We start from the raw sequence: 22,906 nt of genomic DNA on the forward strand, positions 1-22,906 counted from the left end.
GGCAGCAAGTCAGACTGCCACCACCGTGCCTTACAGCTGGTCAAAAAGGGTTAGTTTTAAACAAAACATCTCAGTCTTTGTCCATCTGAAAATGTTTCTAAAAAAAAGTCATCAGTTCACTCTTCATTGTTCTGTTTTTACATTTACGATACGTTCACATTTAATTAGTTCCTGGATTACTTTTTAACACCCCAAACAGTTCCCTCACATCAGAAGTTAGATAACAGAAACTCTGATGCAGTTTGAGCGTTGTACTGGATAACTGTCCCAAACCCAAATCCAAACTGCTTTTGGCCCGAATAGAGCAGGATAATATTAAGCTTCTGGAGTGGATCCGACTTCAAACTTGCAGAATAGTTTTGGATGGAAAAAGAAAACGAATCAATTTCAACAGGTTCTTCCAACTTGAAGAGTATTCAAATATCCAACAAGAAAAACAGCAGCGCCTTTGTGACGGCAATGAAATATAACCAAATATTAGTGTGTGCTCACATTTCTTTTATCCTCCATGTAACATTTTAACACAGATTTCAATTACTGTGTCTATAATTCACAGAAGTTGTTTGCTGTGGAATGAAAACACTTCCTGAATGTCTTTAAACTTTATGACTGTCATAGAATGATCTACACACCTTTTATCTGATGGTAGATTATCAAATCAGTAAAAACACGTTTATTACAATTGCTTTGACAGTTAGTAGTTTATTTACAGAATTTATCATGCTCCGACATAAAAGACAAATGTTAAGAAGGTTACAAATTAACTCAGGTGTCGTACACAAAGTTAAGGCCTTAAACACTTGTAAAATAAAGTATACTTTTATAAGTAAATGGAAAAGGTCATGTTTGACGTGCCCACCTCAGACTGCAGCTGTAAACCGTAACGTCTCATCAACCTCGACAAAGATCAGCGTAACGATGTTTATGAAACAAATCCATGGATTCTTTTCGTTTCCACAGTAGTGACTAATTCTTACAATAAAACATGGAAACCAACTTGTGAAGAAGAAAACACATTTTTGATCTCTTTATTTATCTTCTCATGTCTCAGATTCTTGGTCATAATTTCAGGTTCAGGAGAGATTAGAGATTATTTGGTATTTTAACTTGGCTCACAATGCAGCCTCGTTAGTACTACTGCAAAACCAGTCACTGAAAAAAAGCCCACTTCCTGGAAACTGTAGACTTTTTAGCCAACTCATACAAACTAAAACATGATTTATGGATAGAGCCCATGCATCTAAACACAATACATAAAAAAAAAATGCATGACATAAAACAAAATAACTCATCAATAAATAAATGTTCAAAAGTTCATCCCCAAAAAGGTCATCAAGTTGCAGTTAAAAATTTCCAACAACCACCAATTTTTCCTTACACTGGAATGTTTCATGGAAAAGGGGAAATGCCTAAACGTCCCTGCAGAGTGTTGCTCTAAACCTGGACAGCTATTTGCATCGATGGGCGGTGGCTATATTTTATCTTGACAAAACACCAAAACATCACTTTGGATTCAGGGAAGTGAAAAAAGCATTTTCTGTCCAAGAATAAAACCACAGCAACTGAAGGGCTAAAATTATAAACCCGACTTTGTCTCATTATTTTACAAAGCCTCACCTCGATGTAAACTGTTATATATATTTTAGAATAGAAGGCTAATGAAAGTATTTTTCTGCAGCTTGTGTCAAGATAATGCTTCTTTACCAAAGTATAAAAAATAAGATGGAAGGACAGATATGCATCCAAAGCATATGCATATTTGTAAATGCTTTACATGAGCTGAGTGTAAAATTAAACAGTAAAAGTTATTCACAACATGTAAGCTTTGATCACAGCTGATGGAAATAACTAAAACTGAATCCAAACATGTTTGTGTCCAACATGAGTTCAGAGAACAAGACATTGTGTCTGAGAAAATGTAATAATTTAAAATGGATTAATAATGGTTTTATTCCTTGAACCTGTTTAATCAAAGTTATATTTCTGAAGCAGATGAAAGCACAGTGTTTGAAATTATCCTAAAATGAGATAAAGATGAGCAGCCGTGTCACACAGGCCTTTCACAGTTATGACAAGTAAACAAGAAAAGGTGGTAAAATTTAAGTTGCTTCATGTCGACGTGTCAGAATACGTTAAAGATCTGCTGCGGTTGTATCAATCTTCCAGACCTCTCAGGTCTCCTGGTTCTGCTCTGCATCAGAACCAGAACCAAACATGGAGAAGCAGCATTCAGCTTCTGTGCACCACAAATCTGGAACGAACTTCCAGAAAACTGCAAAACAGCTGAAACACTGAGTTCCTTTAGATCTAAACAGATCCACAAGATTAGAGTTGCTTTTGCTCCCAGACATATCTGATGAGTAATGACGGAAAAATGTAATGTTTCAGTTGTTGATTTTTGTGTTTTTATGATGTAAAGCACTTTGAAATGCCCTGCTGCTGAAATGTGATACACAAACAAAATCTTATTTGATTTTTGATAACTTTTTATAGTTTCTGCATCAAGAGATCACAAGGATATTATTAAGAGAACGTCAACTAAAAACGCTAAATAACGTGATTCCATTAAGTGAATAACATCTAATTCTCAAAACACCACAGAAACATAGTTTTGTCAAAGGGAAACGGATCGAGGCGTTCTGCCTTTACCCTCTGAATACTTCAGCTTATTCTGGTCTGTTTTGCAGTGATGTGAAAAACTCAACAGTTTCCTCAACCTAGATTTTTTTCAGATGACTGTCGTGAAGTTTAATCAAACCTCTCCATCCGATTCTGAGCTTGGCAAGAAGGCGAAGACATCACTGGAACTGAAGATGCTGACACATTGTTAATGAATGCCTTAGTGTTAAAACACACATGAATACACAAACCTACACTTTTATGTTAACTTACAGACAAATATGTTGACAATCCACCTAAGAGATGTGTAAAAAAAAACCTTAAATTAATCTTTTCATTTTGAAAATGTAATAAGAATTCAACCTTTAATTGGAGAACATTTACCAATTAGGGAAATTATCTTGTTTTCTTTTTATGGCATCTAGATCCTACAGACTCCAAGTTCTTCCCACAGGATCACAGATCCACCACCATGCTTAACTTTAGGGATGAGGCAAATTTCCAAACGTTCATCCTTTGTTTTAGGCTCAATTTTACTCTCAAAGCAGATATTTCCAGTTAAGGTCCCAGTAGTGTTTGTGATGGTAGGTCTGATGAGGCTTTTCTCTGGCATAACATCACATTTACAGCTCTGGAAAAAACTAAGAGCCCACTGCACTGAACCCCATTGAAAACCTCCTGGTGATTCCTCCAAATACTGATTTCTGAACTCTTCCTGAGTTAAAACATTAGTGTTGCTGTTTGTAAATGAGTATCAACTAGTTTTCTTTGCATTATTTGAGGTCTGAAAGCACCTTTTGTTATTTTGACCATTTCTCATTTTCTGCAAATAAATCCTAAATTTGTGCTTTGAATATCACAGACATGTTGTCAGTAGTTCACAGAATAAAAGAACAATGTTCATTTTACTCAGACATAAACCTGTAGAGTAAAATCAGAGAACTCTTAATTTTTTTCCAGAGCTGTATGTCCAAAGACGCCAGAAAATCATAACTTAATAATACATCTGTTTTTCAAGTTTTGATTTACTTAAAAAGCATCTTATATGTTTTAGTTGAAATCATTTTAAATATTGTCACCTACAATAAAAGCCTAACTCATTTTTGCCAAGGGAAAAAAAGAAAATCACTTTTGGCATTTTTTTTTTTTGGTATGATTTTACGCCTTAACATGAATTTATTTTTGTTATACTCATTTAATTATTGGATTTTCCTTTAATTTTAAGTTAAATTGTGGCACTGTAGTAAAAGATTATTTAAGCTATTTTACACACCACACTGTAAAAAAAAAGTTTATAATTTACAGTAAAATACTGGCAGCAGTGGTTGCCAGAATTTTACCGTATAAAAACAGCTAAATCTGTATAAAAAGTCTGTATAAATACGGATTTTATAGTATAAAATCGGTAAATTAGAGACGTTTTTTTACACACCAGGGTTGTCACCAAGATTGCCTGCATCTGTAGATAATGGAAGACTAATTAATATATGACTTAAGGGGAGTTAAAGCGTTTTTTTAAAAACACAGAGTTATATGTATAACACAAAACTTAAAAAGATTCTCTATGTAGCTGCCTGGAGCAATACTTGTTTAAGTCCCATTAAAAAAACAAAAACAAAACAAATATCCGGCCCGTCAGTGTCAGGCCTGAAAGTGCTGAAATCACCTTTGGATGATCCCGTTAATACTTTCTCTTTAGCAACACAGAGAAGAAGGAAAAACTCGTCAGACGAGAACCTCTTCTCCAGATGATTTCTGCCCCCGTTTGGAGCCGAGCGGTCCGTCAGGCAGTAGGAGTCTGTGATGGGAGGAAAGACGACGGCAATGGAGCTCAGATGAGGGAGATCCGAATGGGAATATTGGGAGAACCTGTCCTATTCTGAGGGGAATGGTGGGACATGACGTGCTCCACCATCGCGTGTTTCGGCATGTGCTTCATGAGGTACGTCTCCTGGAGAGAAGAGGAAAAATAACTTTACACCGGAAAATGCAGTGGTTTTAGAGCAACTATTATTGTGAAAGAACTCACATAGATTACTTTATAAAAATATTACACAAATCACTTTAAATACCTGCAGTACCAAATATGATACACAGATTTTAACATTATTTAAATGCAATATACCAAATAAATCATTATGTTATTGTGCATTGTCTCAAAATGTAAAGCATTAATTAAAAAAAAAATAATAATACATGTTTAATTTTACCCCAAATTGTCTAAAATTGGCAAGGTTTTCCCTGGAAAAACCGTGTGACCAATCTCATGCGAGCGGACATTTTGAAAAGAGAGAGAGCGAGAAAAAAAAAAGCAGTTTCACCGCCTGCAGTGCAACGATCATCCAGTAGATGGCAGAATACAAGTCTCAAATTAAATACAAAAAAGAGGCCACAGAAACGTATCAAATGGCGAAATATTAATAAAACATTTCAAGTGAACATAACTTGAACATAAAGTGCTTGATAAGTTAATCTACTAAAGTTGAGTAAATGACAAAAAGCTTAATATTTAATAGGCCAGCAAGGTATCCCACAATGCATTGTGCCACCAGCAGCGACTAGTTAAACCACTTTTGTCACAAAAAATGTGTTTTAAGATGTTTTAAGGCGACTCCAAAGCTCCATGTATGTAGTCTGTTCATCATAACGAGCAGTGCAACTCATACTACCTATGTTTTGGGTATTTACATTTTCATACATGAAACTGCACCATGACCAACCTGCTCTGCCTTAAGGTGTAGCGAAACATGGGATTGTTTTAATGAAAGGATTTGAAAAAACATAACTGCTTCCAATATTTTCTGTCAAAGTTTGAGTTTGAGAAACAAAAACAGAAAGCAGGAATTATTTTGATTATGTTGTTTTCTTTTTATATATGTAGTTTCTAATTAAAAAATTAAGCACTTGGTGTCATTGCAGTACTTAAAATATACTCAGATTCATTATGTTAACTTAAGGAAAATTGCACAAAGTTGCTCAATCAGTTAATTTTATGAAAACTACAAGATTTTGAGTTTGCAACTTAGGAGAACTAATCAGGTTTTGCAGAACACACATGTACTATTATATCAACACTACTTCCTGATAATGATCAAGTTAGTTGAGTTCTGCAAACTTAAATTTTGAAAACTTGGTTTCTTTGATTTGAGGCTATGAGTTTGCATACATTGTTTAAAGTGAGCTCCATTTATTGTGCTCTACGGTGCCTCACAGCTTCCCCTGCATGTAAAACGGCCACAGAGTTTCCTGTGAACTCACTGAGGTGTACGCCCGGCCGCACATGCTGCAGCAGTAGGCCTTGGCGTTCTTGATGGCGTGTGCAGAGAGGTGGATCTGCAGCGAGGCCGAGTCTGAGTAGGCACGGAAACAGTTGGAGCATTTGAAGGGCTTGTCCTTGTTGTGCTGCCTCTGGTGAGACTTTGAGAAAGAAAGCAGACACACATCGGGTTAGTCTGTGTGCTTAAGGACAAGCTGGAGACCGAAGGGTTTTCTGAGTCAGTTTGTTCAACAAACCTATAGAAAAAGTCACATAAAATGAACTTCCCCGCTGATTAGGAAGCGACTTTTACAACCACGAGAACCGCTTTGACCTCAGTTCAGCTAAATACAATCTGATAAAAGTTGAAAAAGCTGCAAGACATTTTGAAGTAAAAACAACTTCTTGGTATTTTGAGTCTTTAGCAAACAAAAACACATTTCTTGTACCATTTGTGTCATTCAGATATTGCATAAAGATGCATAGAAAAACTGCTAAAATATCCTGCTAGACTTTTTTCAAAGATTTATTTGAATGATTTCTGGTCATTTTTTCCACTGAGCCACTGTAGAAGCTTAAAGAGTCCCAGGTTACAGATTCCTGACTTTTTTGTAATCAGCTTGTGGGGATACTTTCTTCACAATTTGCAACTTGGTGTATTTTACCTTTATTTAACCTGGTAAGTTGAGAACAAAATCTCATTTTCAACAACGACCTGTTCAGAAAACATAACATCATGCAGCAGAAAACAGAAGAATATCATGACACGCATAAAAATACAACCATATTCATACTGATTAAACATACCAGTTTTTAAAAGCAGGTGCATCATCTTTGTTCCAAATAATTGCACATACTAGTCTGTTTCAGCCCCAAAGCTTCAGTTTAAAGTTAAAGTTGAAGAGGGATTTTACTTTTAATCATCGCAGTGAGCCAGAAGAAACAAAATGGGAGGAAAATTAAAAGTTTGGCACGTATTTTTCAGTGTATTTTCAGATAGAAGCCACATGATGTTGGTGGGAAATGAACGACTGGTGGACTTCTAGACTTCAAGACAGTAGTCTTGAAAAATTATTTTGACTGTTGTCCAGTAAAACCAGGCCATGTAAAATCTTACGCTGAAAAAAATCGAGACAGATGCAACAAATGTAAGTTTTTCTGATTTAAAGTAGGTTATTATAGAGACAGTTGTTGGGTGAAAGATGTTGGTCAGAATGGGAGTATAAATTACAAGGTACTTTTTTTTCTAAATATCAAAATGCTATATATAAATAAACAATATAAACAAATGAGGGTCAGATGAAGACGTTTCTGATAAGATCAGGTGAAACAGGAGGCTTCTTTATGATCCTTGGTAAAAAGATCACATTACATGTGATTTTCTAAACCATTAACCTTGGTTGTTATAATGGGGGAGAGAGTTAGAAAACAGCTCATGTTTACCTGCAAATTAGAGAGTTGCGTAAAAGCTTTCTCACATCCTGGATGGAGGCATTTGTAAGGTCGGTCACCTGTGTGGATTCTGAAACACAAAAGACACAAAACCGGGTAGAACAGGAAGATAAAAGCATCAAATATGAAGTGATAAGGTGACCCAGAAAAGGCTTTTTATATTTTAATTTTGGAAAAATACAAAACTACGTAACCCTGACCCTAACCCTTTTTACATTTAAAATGACGTTTTGGCTCTTGAATGTTGCATCAACACCAACTCAGTATATTCAAAATAACTACAACCCCTCTAAAATTACAAACAAGTACAAACAAAAAAACAAAACCAAAAGAAAGACAAAAAGGTAAAAATATAAAACTACATATTGGTTCCCCATGTTTAGTAAGATCAAGTAGTCTATAATTTATAAACTAATAGGGGTTTCTCTGGATCTTAAGTTTGTTCTGGATTATTGATGTAAAAAAAAAACTAAATGTTGCTTCCAGTTGTTCTGGGTTGAGTTAGATTTGTACTGGTGGTCCGCGGTCGCCCCCTAGAGGACCGCGAGTTACTGCATGTAAACGACCGTTTATTTGCCGTGACGTCAGCTTAAAGTCCGACGCTACAGCTAGCTTACCACAGGGCTGTGTTAAAAATAGTGATGGAAACGGGTAACTCAAAAGAAAAGCTGCAGACACCGGTGGAAAGAAAACAACTCCAGGAATATTATAGTATCAGAGGAAGCTACGTCATAGCTGCTGAGTGTTGGTGTGTCGTTCACTAGCGCTTGGATTCCTTTGAACGACTGTAAGCGGTTAGCATTAGGAATCGTTCGTTGTTGACTTTGCTTGGTAATGAATGATACTCTGCGTTTAGGCCAATTGTCATTTTCATTTAATTAAAAACTAATTTCAGGTTAGGTGGTCCGTGACTGTTTGTTAAATGGGTTAAGTGGCCCTCGCCCTGAAAAAGCTTGAGAAACGCTGAGCTAGATTTATAAATTAACAGTACTTTCTCTAGGTCTTGCTCTGATATTAAAAGTCTAAAGCTATGGCATATAACATACTATCAAACACTGCATAAAAGCAGTCCTTTGCAACATTGCAGGTATTAGTGTTAGTATTTTGTGCAGGTCTATACTGAACCGTTGCAGATGAGCTGTGTGTTTGTCGGAGGTCAGACCTGGTGTGCTGCTGCAGGTGGGAGAGCTGGCGGAAGCATCTTTCACAGTAGGAGCAGCGGTACGGCTTGAGGCCCAGGTGGATGCGCAGATGCTGGGCCAGGTACGAGGCGTTCGCAAACGTCTTGGTGCAGTGAGGACACTTGTGGGCTTTCGCCTCTGTGTGCGTTTTGGAGTGAATTTGCATGTCGGACTTGGAGAAGAAGGTTAGGGGACAAACTTTACACCTGAAAACAGGAAAACAGGAGACATGCATCAGGAAGAAAACACAGAAATCAATAAATCATTAATAAAACTTCTTATTGACCAGATTTGTAAATGAAACAATTGGGAGAATATTTGAATATTAAGCATATACGATGATGTGTTTCAAAAGTCTGTTTCTCTTAATTTTGATGATTATGACTTATTGCCATTAAAATACCCCCCAGCGGAGAGGAAAAACATAGGAGAGGAAATAGTTTCATGATCAAGAAACGGGCCTGAACTGAGAAAAACAGAACAGAAGATCCACTAAGAAACTCTAAGAAAACATAAACATACCAACATTTTCTAGACAAAGAAATATTAACAGCAAACCTAAAGAGCACAAATGACATTAATGATGACTAAGAAAACTGATGCAAGAACCTGGCAGGAATAATCCAAAGGGAAAAAAATCTAAAAGTGAAGGCTAAAAAATAAACTATGATGTGGCAAGACCAAACCTAATGAGCAAACAGATGCAAAACTTTGATCTAGAAGTAACCCAAAACAAAACCACAAACCCAAAGAAACAAATAAAAACAGTCTCGGTGTAATAAATCTATTTAAAACGAGTTTAACTGTTACAAACTGTTCTTTTAACACACCAGTAAAGACCAAGAGATGTTTACAGATTAGACAGTTTGAGTATTTCCTTAACTGTTACATTTCTGTGTGCTCTTGTTTTATTTTCCCTTTTTTTTAACAGTTTCTTCTAATCCCTGTTCTCAGTACTTAATGATGAGGCCCCAAATGTGCTGTCTTGTATTTGCATTTGTTCTGGTTTTCTTCGAGAACCATTTCCAACAGCAACAGTCACAGCTGTAGATGGTTATCATCACTTCTGTCATTCCTGATATGTTCAGCTAAAAATGACGTGTAAATATATATCTGAAGAATGTGAAACCACTGATTTAAGGTTGATGGTGTGTATCAAAGGTGTGCTTCTGTACTTTACTGCTCAGGACACTTAGCCTCTTCTTGCTTCTGCTTTGCAGCAAGCAGTTTGTTCCCAGCTGGAAAACTTGAACAGGTCCCTCTTCATTTTCTAAGTCTTGTCACAAAAACAACTCAGCAATAATAAACCGCAATAATAAACCGTTATTTTGCAAGAGACTACAAATCAGCTACTCTCACATCCTGCTTCTTTAAGGAGAATTTCAATTTTGGGATTTCAGGCGGTTTTAAATCATGGTGTGGTGTTATGATTTACCATTTTTTATCTTTCTTTGTCACTGTTTGTGTTTTTACTCCTTCTAGTTTGCTTTATTTTTTGTAGAAGCGATAAAACACTTTAAAAAACACATCTTGACCTCAACAAGATTCTCGATAATCCCTGCAGTCTGATTTTATTTGTTCTTGAGGTAAATACCTTGTGGATGTCAAACTGAACTGCCCAATAAAGTTTAATAAAATCTGGGTTGAAACCGCAGTCAGTGCGTTGATATTTCTATGAGTATTTGTGTGCTTTATAGTATAAATGTCCTGACAATCATATTTTTCTCTAAATATTTTATGTTTTATTGATTTTTATTTGTAGATTATACATGTTAGTGTTATTTTGTTGCCAGTCACTATAATATGATAGATTCATAGCAGATTCAACTTTGCTCTGAGCTTCTTGTTGTGCTGGCAGCAACACTTTTTGACCCAAAATAAGGCTGGACAATATGGCTGAAAAACATTTCACGATATTAGCATTATACATCAGTTTTTTTTGCTTAAAGTATCTGAAATACTTACAAACTGGTGGTGTGATCTTTCCTGTTTTATCCACAGTTTTCACTTCACGGCCTTGTTTTTTATTTTTAAGCAGCTATGAGGCACAATGGTGAAACCTTAAACTGCTGCTGCGGCAGTTACTCAACTGGTTGTTGCTCGGTAACCAAAGAGTGAGTGAGTTGCTAGGTAACCAAAGAGCGAATTAGCTAGTTGACTCCACCAATCTTACTTTTCTGGCCATGAGAGTTTGAGCCTTTCCTCTGCCTACATCTCCCAGAATGCTGTGTGCTTCTGGAGTTCAGTGAATATTCTATACATTGAATACTGAATATTCTATCAGATGTATTATCTATTGATATTGATCATGCCTCTATCATGATCTATATTGGTCCTGATTTATTGTCCTGCTCTAAGCAGAATACAACAGTTTTTCCTCACCTGTAGGTTTTGCCCTCCTTAGCGGTGATGGTGACGCAGGACTGGTCGTTGCCCGAGGCCAGGATCGGGTACGGAACCACCAAAAGCGACGAGCCATTCTCTGCCTTGATCTTCTTGCGCCCTCGATCCTGCTTCGGAGGTGGGCCGAGGAGACCCACAAAGCCCCCGTTGGTCTTACCCGGCTCGATCCCGTGGCTGCCGGCTAACCCTGAGATGAGGTGAGGGGTGGGGGCTCCACCCAGCCGGCTGTGGCTGCTTGAGGTGGGCGTTGTTGGGGTTATGATCTCCGAAGTGCTGAGGTTCCCGGTTCTGGATGCCAGTGCCACACCTGACAGGAACAATGGTGAAGATGAGAACATTACTGAACATTATCATAGCTGTTATAATAATGGCTGGACAATATGGCTGAAAACTTTATCACGAAGTAAGTATTTCATATCACTCGATATTGATTATTATTGATTAGTTGTTGTTTTTTTGTTTTAAATATTTTACATAATGGCAAAGTGGTGGCATGACCTTTCCTGCTTTAGCCAGTTTTCACTTCACTCTGTTGTTTTTTACTTTTAAGCAGAGATGAGGCACGGTGGCAAAACCTTAAACTGCTGCAAGTTACTAATCAGGTTGCTAAGTAACCACAACATACTTAACAGGGTGTTGCTAGGTAACCAAAGAGTGAGTGTTAGTTGAGGCCACCAGCTTCAACTAACACTCATGAACTTAAATCACTCATGAACTTAAATCTTAGAAAGATTTAAGTTCATTAATCTTGAATTGAGAGTTTTAACTTAATGCTACAATTTAAACCAAATAATTATTTCACAATATGGAAGAAAAGAACTGGCCTCACCCAGTTAAAGAGCCACATTTCGTTATTATTTTCACTCACAATACCAAGTTAAAATAAATACTTATTTTAGTTTCAAATTGCGTGAACAAAATTTCTGATCTGATAATGAATTTTATTAAACATCACAATGACTAATGCTAAAAACATTTAGTTTAAGGACATTATCCTTAAGCTTTAAAATAAACATTTGCATTAATAACAAATAGAGTCAGATCGATGTAACGCACTTCCATCTCAGGACACAAAAACAAGCCGCTAAGCATTCTGGGAAATAGTTCCCGCTGCTGTCTTTTTCTTATTTCAGTTTTTTTAAGTTTGACAAGTTTAATAAAAAGTTAACACAACTTACTACTGTAAGTTTATCTTTCACAAACTCACATTTAGGTTCAAATCTAAAACTCACTAAATTTATTTGACTTAAATAGTTGAAGATATTAGAACTAAATGCAGCTCAAACGTTTTACAGTGCATTGCGCCCTCTGTTGGCTATTTCTATCTTCTATCTCCACCTTCCATAAGTTATTTTAACTTATTTAATAATAATAATAATAATAATAATAATAATAATAATTGAAAAACATATGAAATGTATACAAAATGAATAATTCGAAAAAATTTGAAAGGATGCCTTTTTTAAAATTTTCATATCTTCCCTCCAGCTTTCTGAGGCGCCTCTAGTGTCGGTTTAATTTACAACTAATTAATGAATGAACGCTTCCTCTTTATTTCTCTGCATCATCTGGAGCATTTAAGCTAAGAGGAACAAAGAAAAGAAAAGTCCTCTGAGGCAGGTGAAGTGAACCCACTGAGGAAAGGTTTGTCTTGTTTGCTCACCTGAGACGTGGTTTGTTCTGGAGGGGTGGTCTATGAGCTGACGCAGGTGCCAGTCCTCCCACAGACCCCGGGCTTTCAGAGCTGCCTTGTCGTCCAAATTCAAGTTCACATCTCCAAGAATACGACCTAATTAAGGAGAAACATATACGTCTTAATCAGAGTTAGATAGTAACTAGTTACTTTTATTCAATTACATTTGCTTGAGAAACCTTTTTCAAATAAAGTACTTTTAGGAGTAAATTTACTGCCTTGTACTTGAGTCATTTTATCATGAAGTATTGCTACTCTTGAGTATAATTTCTGGATTTTCTACCCACTGAGAGCAAGTTCACTGAATGAAAGACAAAGATGTTTTAACCAAAAATTAAATGAAGACACACACCTGCAGTTTTTGTTAAAGATTAATACGTTTTTATTAAATGAAACTAATTTTGGAAGAATTTTATTTTTTGTTACTTGTGCAAATTATTAATTTTCATCCTTAAAATACCAAAATTTCCACTTAACTTTATATCTTGGTCCCTCTGATTATGTCATTTTAAAATGATTGATATTGCTAAGTTAAAGTTTAAAACAAAAAGATTTATTTTAAATCTTTGGAGAAGTAAGAAAATGTTTTATTGTCTCAAGATTCTCAAACATTTTTTGAAAACTTGCCTATTTGCATGTCAAGTTAAAAAGTTAAGTAAACTGATTAATTATGATTAATCACAGAGCGTGATTAATGTGATTACATTTTTTAATGGATTGACAGCGTTAGTTTTTTAATAATTATTTAGATTAATTTAATCTGTGGACGTAGTTGGAGTACCTGTGACAGAGCTGGAGGCAGGGCGGGCGTGCAGGGCGATGTCAGGCTGCGACGGGCTTGGACTGTGCAGTCCGGACCCCTGCTGAGCTTTGGACATCCCGTGCTGGCTGCCTTCGGCCTGGCCCGACGGAGACATCAGAGGCTGCTGGGAGGCGGCCGAAACAGCGGGCAGGTGTGGCGGCCGGATCTTCTCCGCCATCAGCTGCTCCTTGATTTTATTGATCAAGACTAGGTTATCCAGCTGACAGCCAGAAACCACCATTAGTGACAGAAGAACAGCCATCATCAGTTCAATCAGTGACACTTCTCAGGGCTATGGTGCCCTCTATTGGTTGACACCAGACATTGCAGCCAAAGCTTTGAGACTTTGAAGGAATGCCTGTTTAGCTTTTTGTTTGTTTGAATCTTCTTTATGCAAATAAATAGCTACTTTTGAGTTAGATATTTATGTACTTTTAAAAATCTTCAGAACATAGAGGATATAAAAGTCCCTGTTTTTCTTCTTACTTTTATGGTTTTGTTGAATTGATGCTTCAAAGATTTTGAGAAATACATTTTAATTGTTTCTAATTTAATCTATCTTTTCTGTAAGACAAACTTTTATTTTATTATTGCAGAAGACAAATGTAATCCAATAAGTCTGCCGTTTCAGTCACTGGTTTCTACATTTACTGCAGTGAGACATGCCTTGATGTGGTTTTGGGATGAAATCCAGGGATTAAATGAAATTAAAAAAATAAAATGCAAACACTCTTCTTATCAAGTATTGGCTTTTGTGCTGGTGAATGTCAGATAAGTTATGAGCTGAGGTTCAAAATGTAAAAAAAAGAAGGAGCAGTATAGGGAAATCATTGAAATTTGACCTAACTCAAAAATTCATCAAAAGTTTGAGACCGTCTGGCTTTCACGTCATGTCATGTTAAATATTCACACTTTACAAAAGTAAAAATGCTCTGTCTACAAGTGAGGCAGAATTGAGACAGTGAGACAGTCTTTGCATTTACTGACGCTGCCAAGCAATGAAAATGTGAAACGTGAAAGAAAATACTTTCCTCCAGTCTAAACTGTAACCTGTAGTTTTTTTTGTGAATTCAAGACTTTTATTTGGATTTTATCATGTTTTTTTTAATAGCGCTAAATGCTTCCTAATTAATATAGCTATTTCGTTACTGAGTTTGTCTACAGACTTTGCTGGTGTTCCTTGGAGATATAAAATATATTCTGCTGCTGTGATTTTGATCATGTCTTCTGTAAAACAAAGAGAAGGTATAATAAACTTGTACTTTGTCTTACACTTTTTTCACCTTGATATCACAAGATATGTCTAAACCTTTTCAATTCTTTCAACAAGCTTTAAATTGACATTAAAAATAATATGGTTCTGTACTTTTCCAGGTCTGCTTTTCCAGATGAAATCAAACAAACGTCTAATGTACAAATTGGGTAAATTAACATCCACGTTGTGGATCCTGCTGATGCGTAAATTTTCAGATTAAATTGTTTCACATTACTGAACTCAGCTAAATCAAAGAGGTGCTATCCATCTGAAAAGCTGTTAGCCTACAGTAGCTCTGTAGACTTCTTAATTTTTCTACAAGCTCACTGAAATAAGAAATCCCCCTGCTACAGGTATGTACACTATTCCTTAACTCTCTTTATGGTGGAGACACTGCAGCATGCAGTTATGCTCCTCTTCTCTTGCTTGTTGCTGCTAGCTGCCAGTTAGCCGTTTCTGATGGTCAAAAAAAGAAACTGTTTAACAATTACAAATGACTAAATCAGGGTTTTGACATATTTTCTGCTACCAAACCCACACCTGGTCAGTTGAGCTGCTTAGGTACTGTGAATTAAAGAGGCTACCACAACTGTCAGTTAGCTAAACAGCCAACTGCTGCTGGCTAGCTAACGCAGCTACTAGCTTGTTCAGCTTAACAAAACTCAAAAACAAACAGAAAAAAATAAACTGACATTAGGGGACATTACTTCAACTGGTTTATTGTTTTTTTATTATGAATACCACTAACACCTACAGTCAGATTCAATAAATATGAGATTAAAAATGACTTTTGAAAATAACAACCTTAACATGTTTTTTTGTAAAGGACATATTTTTTTTGTATTAAAATTACTATTCTAATCTTATGATGTGTTTTCAGTTGCTGTAAGTGGAAAATCATCATAAATGTGTTTCCCTTAAGAGTTAGTACTATAAATTAGCTTTTCAATAATATTTTAAATGATTGAATATAACTGTGTTTTTGTTGAAAAACTGCTGACTCTTGGGAGTTTTACCTGACAGCAGAGGTGTCCTTCCCTAAACTCCTTTAAGGAGTTTACAGCTCAAAGTGGCTGAAAGATGTTTTGTGTTTACTAATTAATCTTTCAATTAGAATAAATATATTTTTCAGACTTTTGGACTCAGAGGAGCCAGTAGGTTTAACTGAAATCCAGTTTATATGATCATTTATTGGTAAAAACCAGGGGAATAGATATCAAGCTTCGCAGTGTGCTATTTAATTACATTTTGGTCAAAATGATCTGTTGACAGCTCAAACAATTAAATATTTATAATATTCCTTCTTTATCAGAGCTTAGGATCAGAAAACCTATTATTTCTTATAATCATAAGTCAGTCATACAGAACTGTATTTTTTCATTGATGTCTAAAAGATTGACTTTAAGATTGGTTTTAGTTGTGAAAGGTGGTTCTCACCTGGCCAGGCATAGAAGGAGGAGGAGGCCAAAAGTAGGGATTGTTAAAGCGCGGTTCAGCCATCCTGAAAGAAATACACAGATTATAAAAAGGACAATGTCAGGTGTGCAAAACGGCAGGAAATATGCAAATATTGAACCAACTCTTGTCACAGTGTGTATTTTTTCTTGCTTGATGACTCCTGTTTGTTCAGATTTTTCTATAGCTCTGTGACCTGTACACTTCTGTGTGTTTCTGTTGTTAATGTGGTTAAAAGCCACGTCGGTAGCCCTATAACTAAACAACAGCTGACTGTTTGGTGCAATAATCAGTCTTGTGATAGCGTATTTCCAAGAATATTCTGTATAAAGGCTCCTGTTTGACCCAGCTTTGCATCCTTGCACTACTTTAAGTCCAACATGTTATATTGCTTGCAGGGAGGATGTTTATGAGCCAGTAGGGTGAGTTCATTCTGAAGGATTTGTACATCTAAATTAAACTCGCTGAGGATTCTCAGACACACTTTTGCAGGATGAGCATGCAGACCTTGAGATAGGCTGCCATGTGATTTCAGCTGTTAGTTGTGCAACAGTTATCAGAAAACAGAGCCTACTAGTTTGACTTAGATGCTAATCTGTCGCTTTCTGTCTCCTCCTTAAAACAAGGGGCCCTGACTGGTTAAGGGTGAGGAGAAAACCAGGGTAAATTTGGAGGAGTGCTTTCTGAACAAGGCTGCAAACCCAACATGAATCTCCAGAATAAGAAGCTGCATAAACTTGTAAATAAGGAAAATCTAAATGGATAACATGCAGCATTTATTCCTAAGTTTTTTTTCTCTCATCTCAAACCTTCATGGAAACAGTTATAAATACCTACAATTTAGCTCTGATTGTGAGTGATAAGCACAATGATTGATAAGGCTTCTGTTACATTAATCAAGTTTAATCAGACGGCTGAAAATCTTTCTTTTTTAAAGGCAACGCGAAACACATACAGTTTAAGTTTTGCTCTGAAGGCCTTTCTTTCCATAGCCTCTCTTTTCCAACCCTCTTGAAGATCTTTTTAAAACATTTTGCCTTGCATGCTTTGGCACACAGAGCCATTCCTAAGTCTGTTTGGCTTAGCAGAAGCATAACACAGCCCACATCTGCAAGCCAAGAGAAACAAAACCGATACATCTAGAGGTACGGCCGCACAATGCACCTCCCAGAAAATTTCTATAACGATGGGGGCTTTCTGCCTTAGGGGAGTTTTTCTGCTTTTATGCATCTTTGTGTTGCTTTCTGAGCTACAACGTGATTGTAGTGAGGGTTTTAGTCAAATAGGAAATTGGTATTTCTGTTTATTGTACTTAATTACAGTTTATTAGGCTGTCCTGAATAATTTTCTTTTTGTTTGCCTTTGTTCTACATCCATTATTTGTAATTCTGAAAATGAGCTTCACATGATATACACATGTTTTCATTTAAACTTCATCAGAAGTTTAATTTCTTAATCAGTCAATATAGAAATGCCAAACAGCATCCAATCCAGGTGATCAAAGACTTTTTAGATAATTTTACATGAACAACTTAATCTTTAGAATTTCTGATATTTTCTGTCTTATACTCAGACATGCCACCTAATTGTACCTCCATCTAAAATCATTATTTACCACAGTGTTCATATCCCTTTAACTTTCCCCCCTTTCTTTCACATTACAACCACAAACTTTGCTGACTTTTATTAGGGTTTTATTTGCTACATCAACAGAAAGTAATAATTATCTCATATGGAAGTAAAATCTACTTTTTTACATATGAAATCAAAAAACAAAATCAGTGTCTTATTGTAGTTAACCCCCTTTTACTTTAATACTCTTAAATAAAACCAAGTATGACCAACTTCCTACAGAAGTCAACTAATTTGTAAACAGATTCCACCTCTATGTAACTTAATCTACACATAAATCCAGCTGTTCAAGTAACTATGTTACATTCAGGTGTTGTAAAAATGCTGTAATCATGACTTAACAAACACTGACTTGAATTTAACACCTTTAAATTGGGCCTCTATCTCTTTAAGAAACTTTTGCTCTTTCCAACAACTTCAGGAAGTCATTACAACATCTCTCCTCTATTAAGTCTTTAATAATGTTTTTACCAGCATTTCACTGAGTAGCAGCTCGTCTAACGAGCTCAGCGGATGCTAAGTTCCACCAGGTGTTTGCTAATTGCTGCTGGCTAGTCTGAAGGAGCTGAGTGGGAGAGGGCTGCTCTGTGAGGCTTGGAAACTGCAGCTCCGAGGTGGAGCTTGGGTCTCGAAAGGCGGGGCTAGGTCCAACCAGGCGTTTTGCACAACTGAATGGTTGCCATGGAGATTAAAATGTTTCTCAAACATGCATGAAAGAATCAAAGCAACACTACTGGCATGTTTGTGATGAAGGAATAAAATTATAACATGATGTAAAGCTCAAAAAAGTCAATTTTACATAATACTGCCCCTTTGAACACCTCTGCAGAGATGCAAGGTATCGGGGTTTAGATCAAAAGCATATTTGTGTCAGAACGGACCAATCAAAGGAAAGAGCTTAATCCAACAGAAGAATTTGTACAAAAACTTAGAAGAGTGTTCACAGATTCTCTAAATCCAATCTGACTGAGCTTGAACTAGAATTGTGATACTTAAAAACTTTTAAAAGCAAATTTTCATTTTCCATCCACTTCACAATTATGAACCACCTGGTGCTGGCCAGCTATAGAAAATCTCAACAAGAATGTAACATGAACATAGGTGGAAAACTTAAAGGGGTGTGAATACTTGAATATACATGCACCCAATTGAATTTTTAAATTTTCCTCAGAGCTGGAATCAAACTCACAACCGTTCAGCCACAGGTCTCCTCATAATATGCGCTCCATAAATTGTGTTAAAAGCCAAAAGGTGTGATTAAAGTGCTGAGATGTCATGAATGTTAACTGCAAATACTGAAGCAATGCCCTCAGAAACACCAGAAACTAATGTGCCGAAATGGAAAATAATCAATAAACCAATCACAAACCTCTGAAGCAAAGGATCAGGGGAATGTTTAAACTGCTAATGTTTCTATTTATTTCTACATTCCTCAACAATATTGTTAAATGTACAATGATTACTTAGGAAACAATATGATCTTTGCAGCTTTTTGAGTTTAAAAACAACAGATAATTTTACATTTTATGTCATTTAGTTGAAACAGAAGAGCCTGAAATCCAACATTAAAGTGTTTGGGTTGCAAAGAAAACACACAGTTTCACTAAACTCCATCAATTTAAAAGTTTAAAAGTTTAAATTTACAATTAAAAATGAAAATATGCAAGTTGCATATTTTCATTTTTAATTGTAAATTTAAACTGTTTTCAGAAACAGCAAGATTATTTACCACCTGCGTATCAGAACTTAATAATCAGTATATCATGTTAAGGGCACAGCCACATTTTCACATCTGTTCAGTGGTGACCAAGCATTCAGCTTTTATAAATTAAATATGAGCATCCACTATGCTGTCTCAATTGGACTCTATATGGGTAAAAATAAATCTGCGTCTCTGCAGTGGTGGAAATGTGCATAATATTGACTGATTAGAAAAGTGCCACATATATATTTAAAATAAACCTTTGAATAAACATTTGCTCATCTCCATGTTTTACCTGATGTCATTATTTACACAGAGGGTACAAAATTCAGCTTATTAAACAAAGGTATCAGTCAGGAGAGGGGCACAAGGACAAAAACAGCTAATTTGACCTAACTATCATAGCATAGTGAGGTGAGTCATTAGTGACTGTAGAAAATATGGAAAAATAGTCACAAATGGAAACTGGATATTTCTTCAAAACTGGTAAAAGACCAGTTAGAAACTGGTCTGTGATGCTGCTAAGAATCTAAAATAGGTTATAAATTTATAACGGATTTATAACCTGAATGAGACTCATAATTGTGTCCTACATGTGACACCAATCTGCTCTACACTTCATATATCTGGACTAAAGCGTAGGATTCATTCATCAACAAAACATAAATACCAGGGTCTGAAAGGAGATAGGTCTACCTATTTTAATTTATCGTTTACCTCAAAAGCTTTCTTATTAAACTGGAAAAATGTTACAAAAAGTTATACATTTATTTATTATAGTAAAAAAAAAGTATTTTAACGTGGATTTATATCCACTGTAGCTGCCGTGAACGCTTCATATACTGGGTTCTTGAGAAATGGCCTACAGTGAGGTTTTTTTTTTTTTTTTTTTTTTTTTTTAAATGGTGATATAAAAAAAAAAAAGTTAGGAGCAACTTAAGCCAGTTATTGCTCAGACAAAAAAACAGAAGCAAGCTGATTTCCAGATTTAGATTTTTCCCAGCTTTAAACCAGCTCTAAGTGCGAGTTTCCCCCTACAGAGCAGCAATCCTGCAGCGCCTCGGTCTGTCCGCCGCCTCTCCCACATTCTCAGACAGTTTATTAAAAAAATCAGACAAAAGGAAAACAAAAATGGCAGCCCTGTCTTATTTTTATAACCAGCGGACGCCATATTCTGCAGAAAGGGCTATTACAAGCAGATAACCCTCCGGGTGTCATTAAAGGCCACTGCGACGCGAATGCATGCGGCAAATTTGCATAAATCGTAGGGATGATTGTTTACTTTGATTTGCAGGTTTGAATAGCCCGGCTTGGCGAGGAAAAAAAACACCACACACTGACACTTCCTACAGCCATCAGCGTGGCTCTTACACAGCGCCGAGCTGAGCCATAAATCCGATCATCAAGAGGGCTTTTATTTGCACGGCAGCTTAAGACGTCATCTAGTAACATTTAAGCATCGCAAATGCTTATTTTATTATTCCAAGTTCTGCACGACTTTTAAGAGAAGCGGCGGTGCAGCGCAGCGGCTTTGAGCGAGAGGAAAACAGCATAAAGAGGCGGATAATTTGCACGGAGAGACCAACATACCTGCGCCAGCGAGAGGAGAAGAAACAGAAATTTATAACGGAGCAGGACTCCCCTTTTTCTGCCTGCTTTCAGCCAGACTTCAAGCCTTCCGGGTCGCCTGCTGTTCACTTCTGGGTGCTACAGGCGAGAGGCTGCTGAGAGCACAGAGAGAAAAACCCGTTCAGACCGATTTTTAACCCATTTTCTGGCTCATAATTTTCAGCCGATCCTTGCAGATGCCGCAGATGTGCGCGTTGGCGCCGCGGCGCTATAGTAAAAATGAGCGCATGAAGAAAAGGGGGGTTCTACGTTTTACAAGACCTTCCTGTAGGAGACTACTGTGGGAATAATGAATTATAACATGAACGTCTCTCACTTTCCCTCACCCCATGTCTAATATAAACCTCGCAAGTAGTCAATACAGTCAAATTATTTGGAGTTGGAGACTAAAAAGAGATGCGCCTATTATATTTTCCGTGTACTGTATCATTGCTGCGTGTCTGTCGGAGATAATGTGCATTAAATATGAGTAATCCTGTGAGCTGCAGCAGCATGACAGGAGGCTAATGTGCTCTGTGCTTAGCTCAGCAGGAGAGGGCACTGCTGCCACACTGACAGCCACAGAGCCGCAGCTGGCGGTCCGCAGGACCCATCACAGGAATGATACTCACAGAGGGAGCGGTTATTGTTTTAGCTTTCAAATTGTTTTATTGCACAACTCTTATTGAGGGTTAGCTGTTCTATAAAAGTGTAAATTGCACTGAAGCTTTGTTTTAGTTTGAGATTATAAATTGTAATATTGCAAATACTATAGTGATCAAATATAGTAAAATGTGACAAAAAGACAAAAAACAAAACAAAAACCTGAGCATGTAAGAAACTTGTATTTCATGAAGCAAAACCAATAATAATAATAATAATAATAATAATAATAATAATAATAATAATAATAATAATAAACAAAATCTAGGAAATGTTGAAAAATCCAAACAGCAAATATTATAATAATATTGCACTAGATTTTGTAAAACATGATGTAGGAAATGTCTCTTTTAAAATATTTACCAAAATAAAGCCCAAAATCCTTAGGAGAGCTTTGTTTGTAGTTTTTATTTTATTGTTTTTCTGGAATTTCAAGTCATTGCTGATAGAAAATGGGACAAGCCTCTTTCAATAGATATGAAAACAATCAACTTTCTAAAATAATATCTGTTTTTTTATATAGGAATTTCTTTACATTTCATTTAAAAATAAAATGTCAAAAATGCTTTATACCATTCTCAATAATTAATTGAGTATGTGATACCACTTTGTTAGCATCACATAGTAATCTTTTTTATAAATGCTGACCAGGTTTTTTGTTATTTTTTTTTTTGCATGTTTCCACTGGCAGTTTTTACAGTTAATTTTTGCCGATGAGTTCCTGGTATGTGAAGTTGGATGGCCTCCTCCCCATCACCCTAATCATCAGCTCCCTGCACAGATTTCAGTCAGGATTCTAGTTGGGCCACTACGACAAACTCAAATAACAAAATAAATCACTAACATGCACCTGTTATCATTTGTGCTCAGCACCTACATTTACATCCATGGAAAATGCAAAACTCAAAGTGGCATGAAATGAAATCTGGGACCTGCAGGAAACAAATACATTTAAATGAAGTTGGAGATATGGGGAGAACAGAGTCCTTTATGCACTGCTAAAACTGGCCTCCTGCTGGACACAGTTTCAGTCTTACGCTTCTGAATCCCCCTGACCCAACTCCACCCAACAGGTGTTTTATTATCGATGGGAGGAGCAACGTCAGGGTGAAACAACAGAGCAACGTTAGAAAATGGTGCACAGAGCAGAAACATGTCTGAGGAACTCTTGTTTCTAAACAGGAG

General features: G+C 36.4%; 1 protein-coding gene across 2 annotated transcripts; it reads right to left on the reverse strand.

Moving 5' to 3' along the window:
* Nucleotides 1-682: 682 nt before the first annotated feature.
* znf362a (zinc finger protein 362a) lies at nucleotides 683-21,951 on the reverse strand. Of its 2 annotated transcripts, none has more exons than XM_015000759.2 (9): nucleotides 21,041-21,951; nucleotides 16,099-16,162; nucleotides 13,386-13,593; nucleotides 12,575-12,700; nucleotides 10,891-11,218; nucleotides 8,490-8,714; nucleotides 7,319-7,397; nucleotides 5,878-6,036; nucleotides 683-4,570 (listed from the first exon to the last, which is right to left on the reverse strand). In XM_015000759.2, exons 2-9 carry the CDS (start codon nucleotides 16,159-16,161, stop codon nucleotides 4,451-4,453), a joined length of 1,308 nt encoding a protein of 435 aa, XP_014856245.1. In that variant the 5' UTR covers nucleotide 16,162; nucleotides 21,041-21,951; the 3' UTR covers nucleotides 683-4,450. The 2 variants fall into 2 exon arrangements, with proteins under 2 accessions (XP_014856245.1, XP_014856244.1); XM_015000758.2 differs by having other exon boundaries at nucleotides 13,386-13,626.
* Nucleotides 21,952-22,906: the final 955 nt, after the last annotated feature.

The sequence above is a fragment of the Poecilia mexicana genome, unplaced genomic scaffold (genome assembly GCF_051168715.1).
Source record: "Poecilia mexicana isolate PSO_F unplaced genomic scaffold, ASM5116871v1 scaffold_5, whole genome shotgun sequence".
Classification (NCBI taxonomy): domain Eukaryota; kingdom Metazoa; phylum Chordata; class Actinopteri; order Cyprinodontiformes; family Poeciliidae; genus Poecilia; species Poecilia mexicana.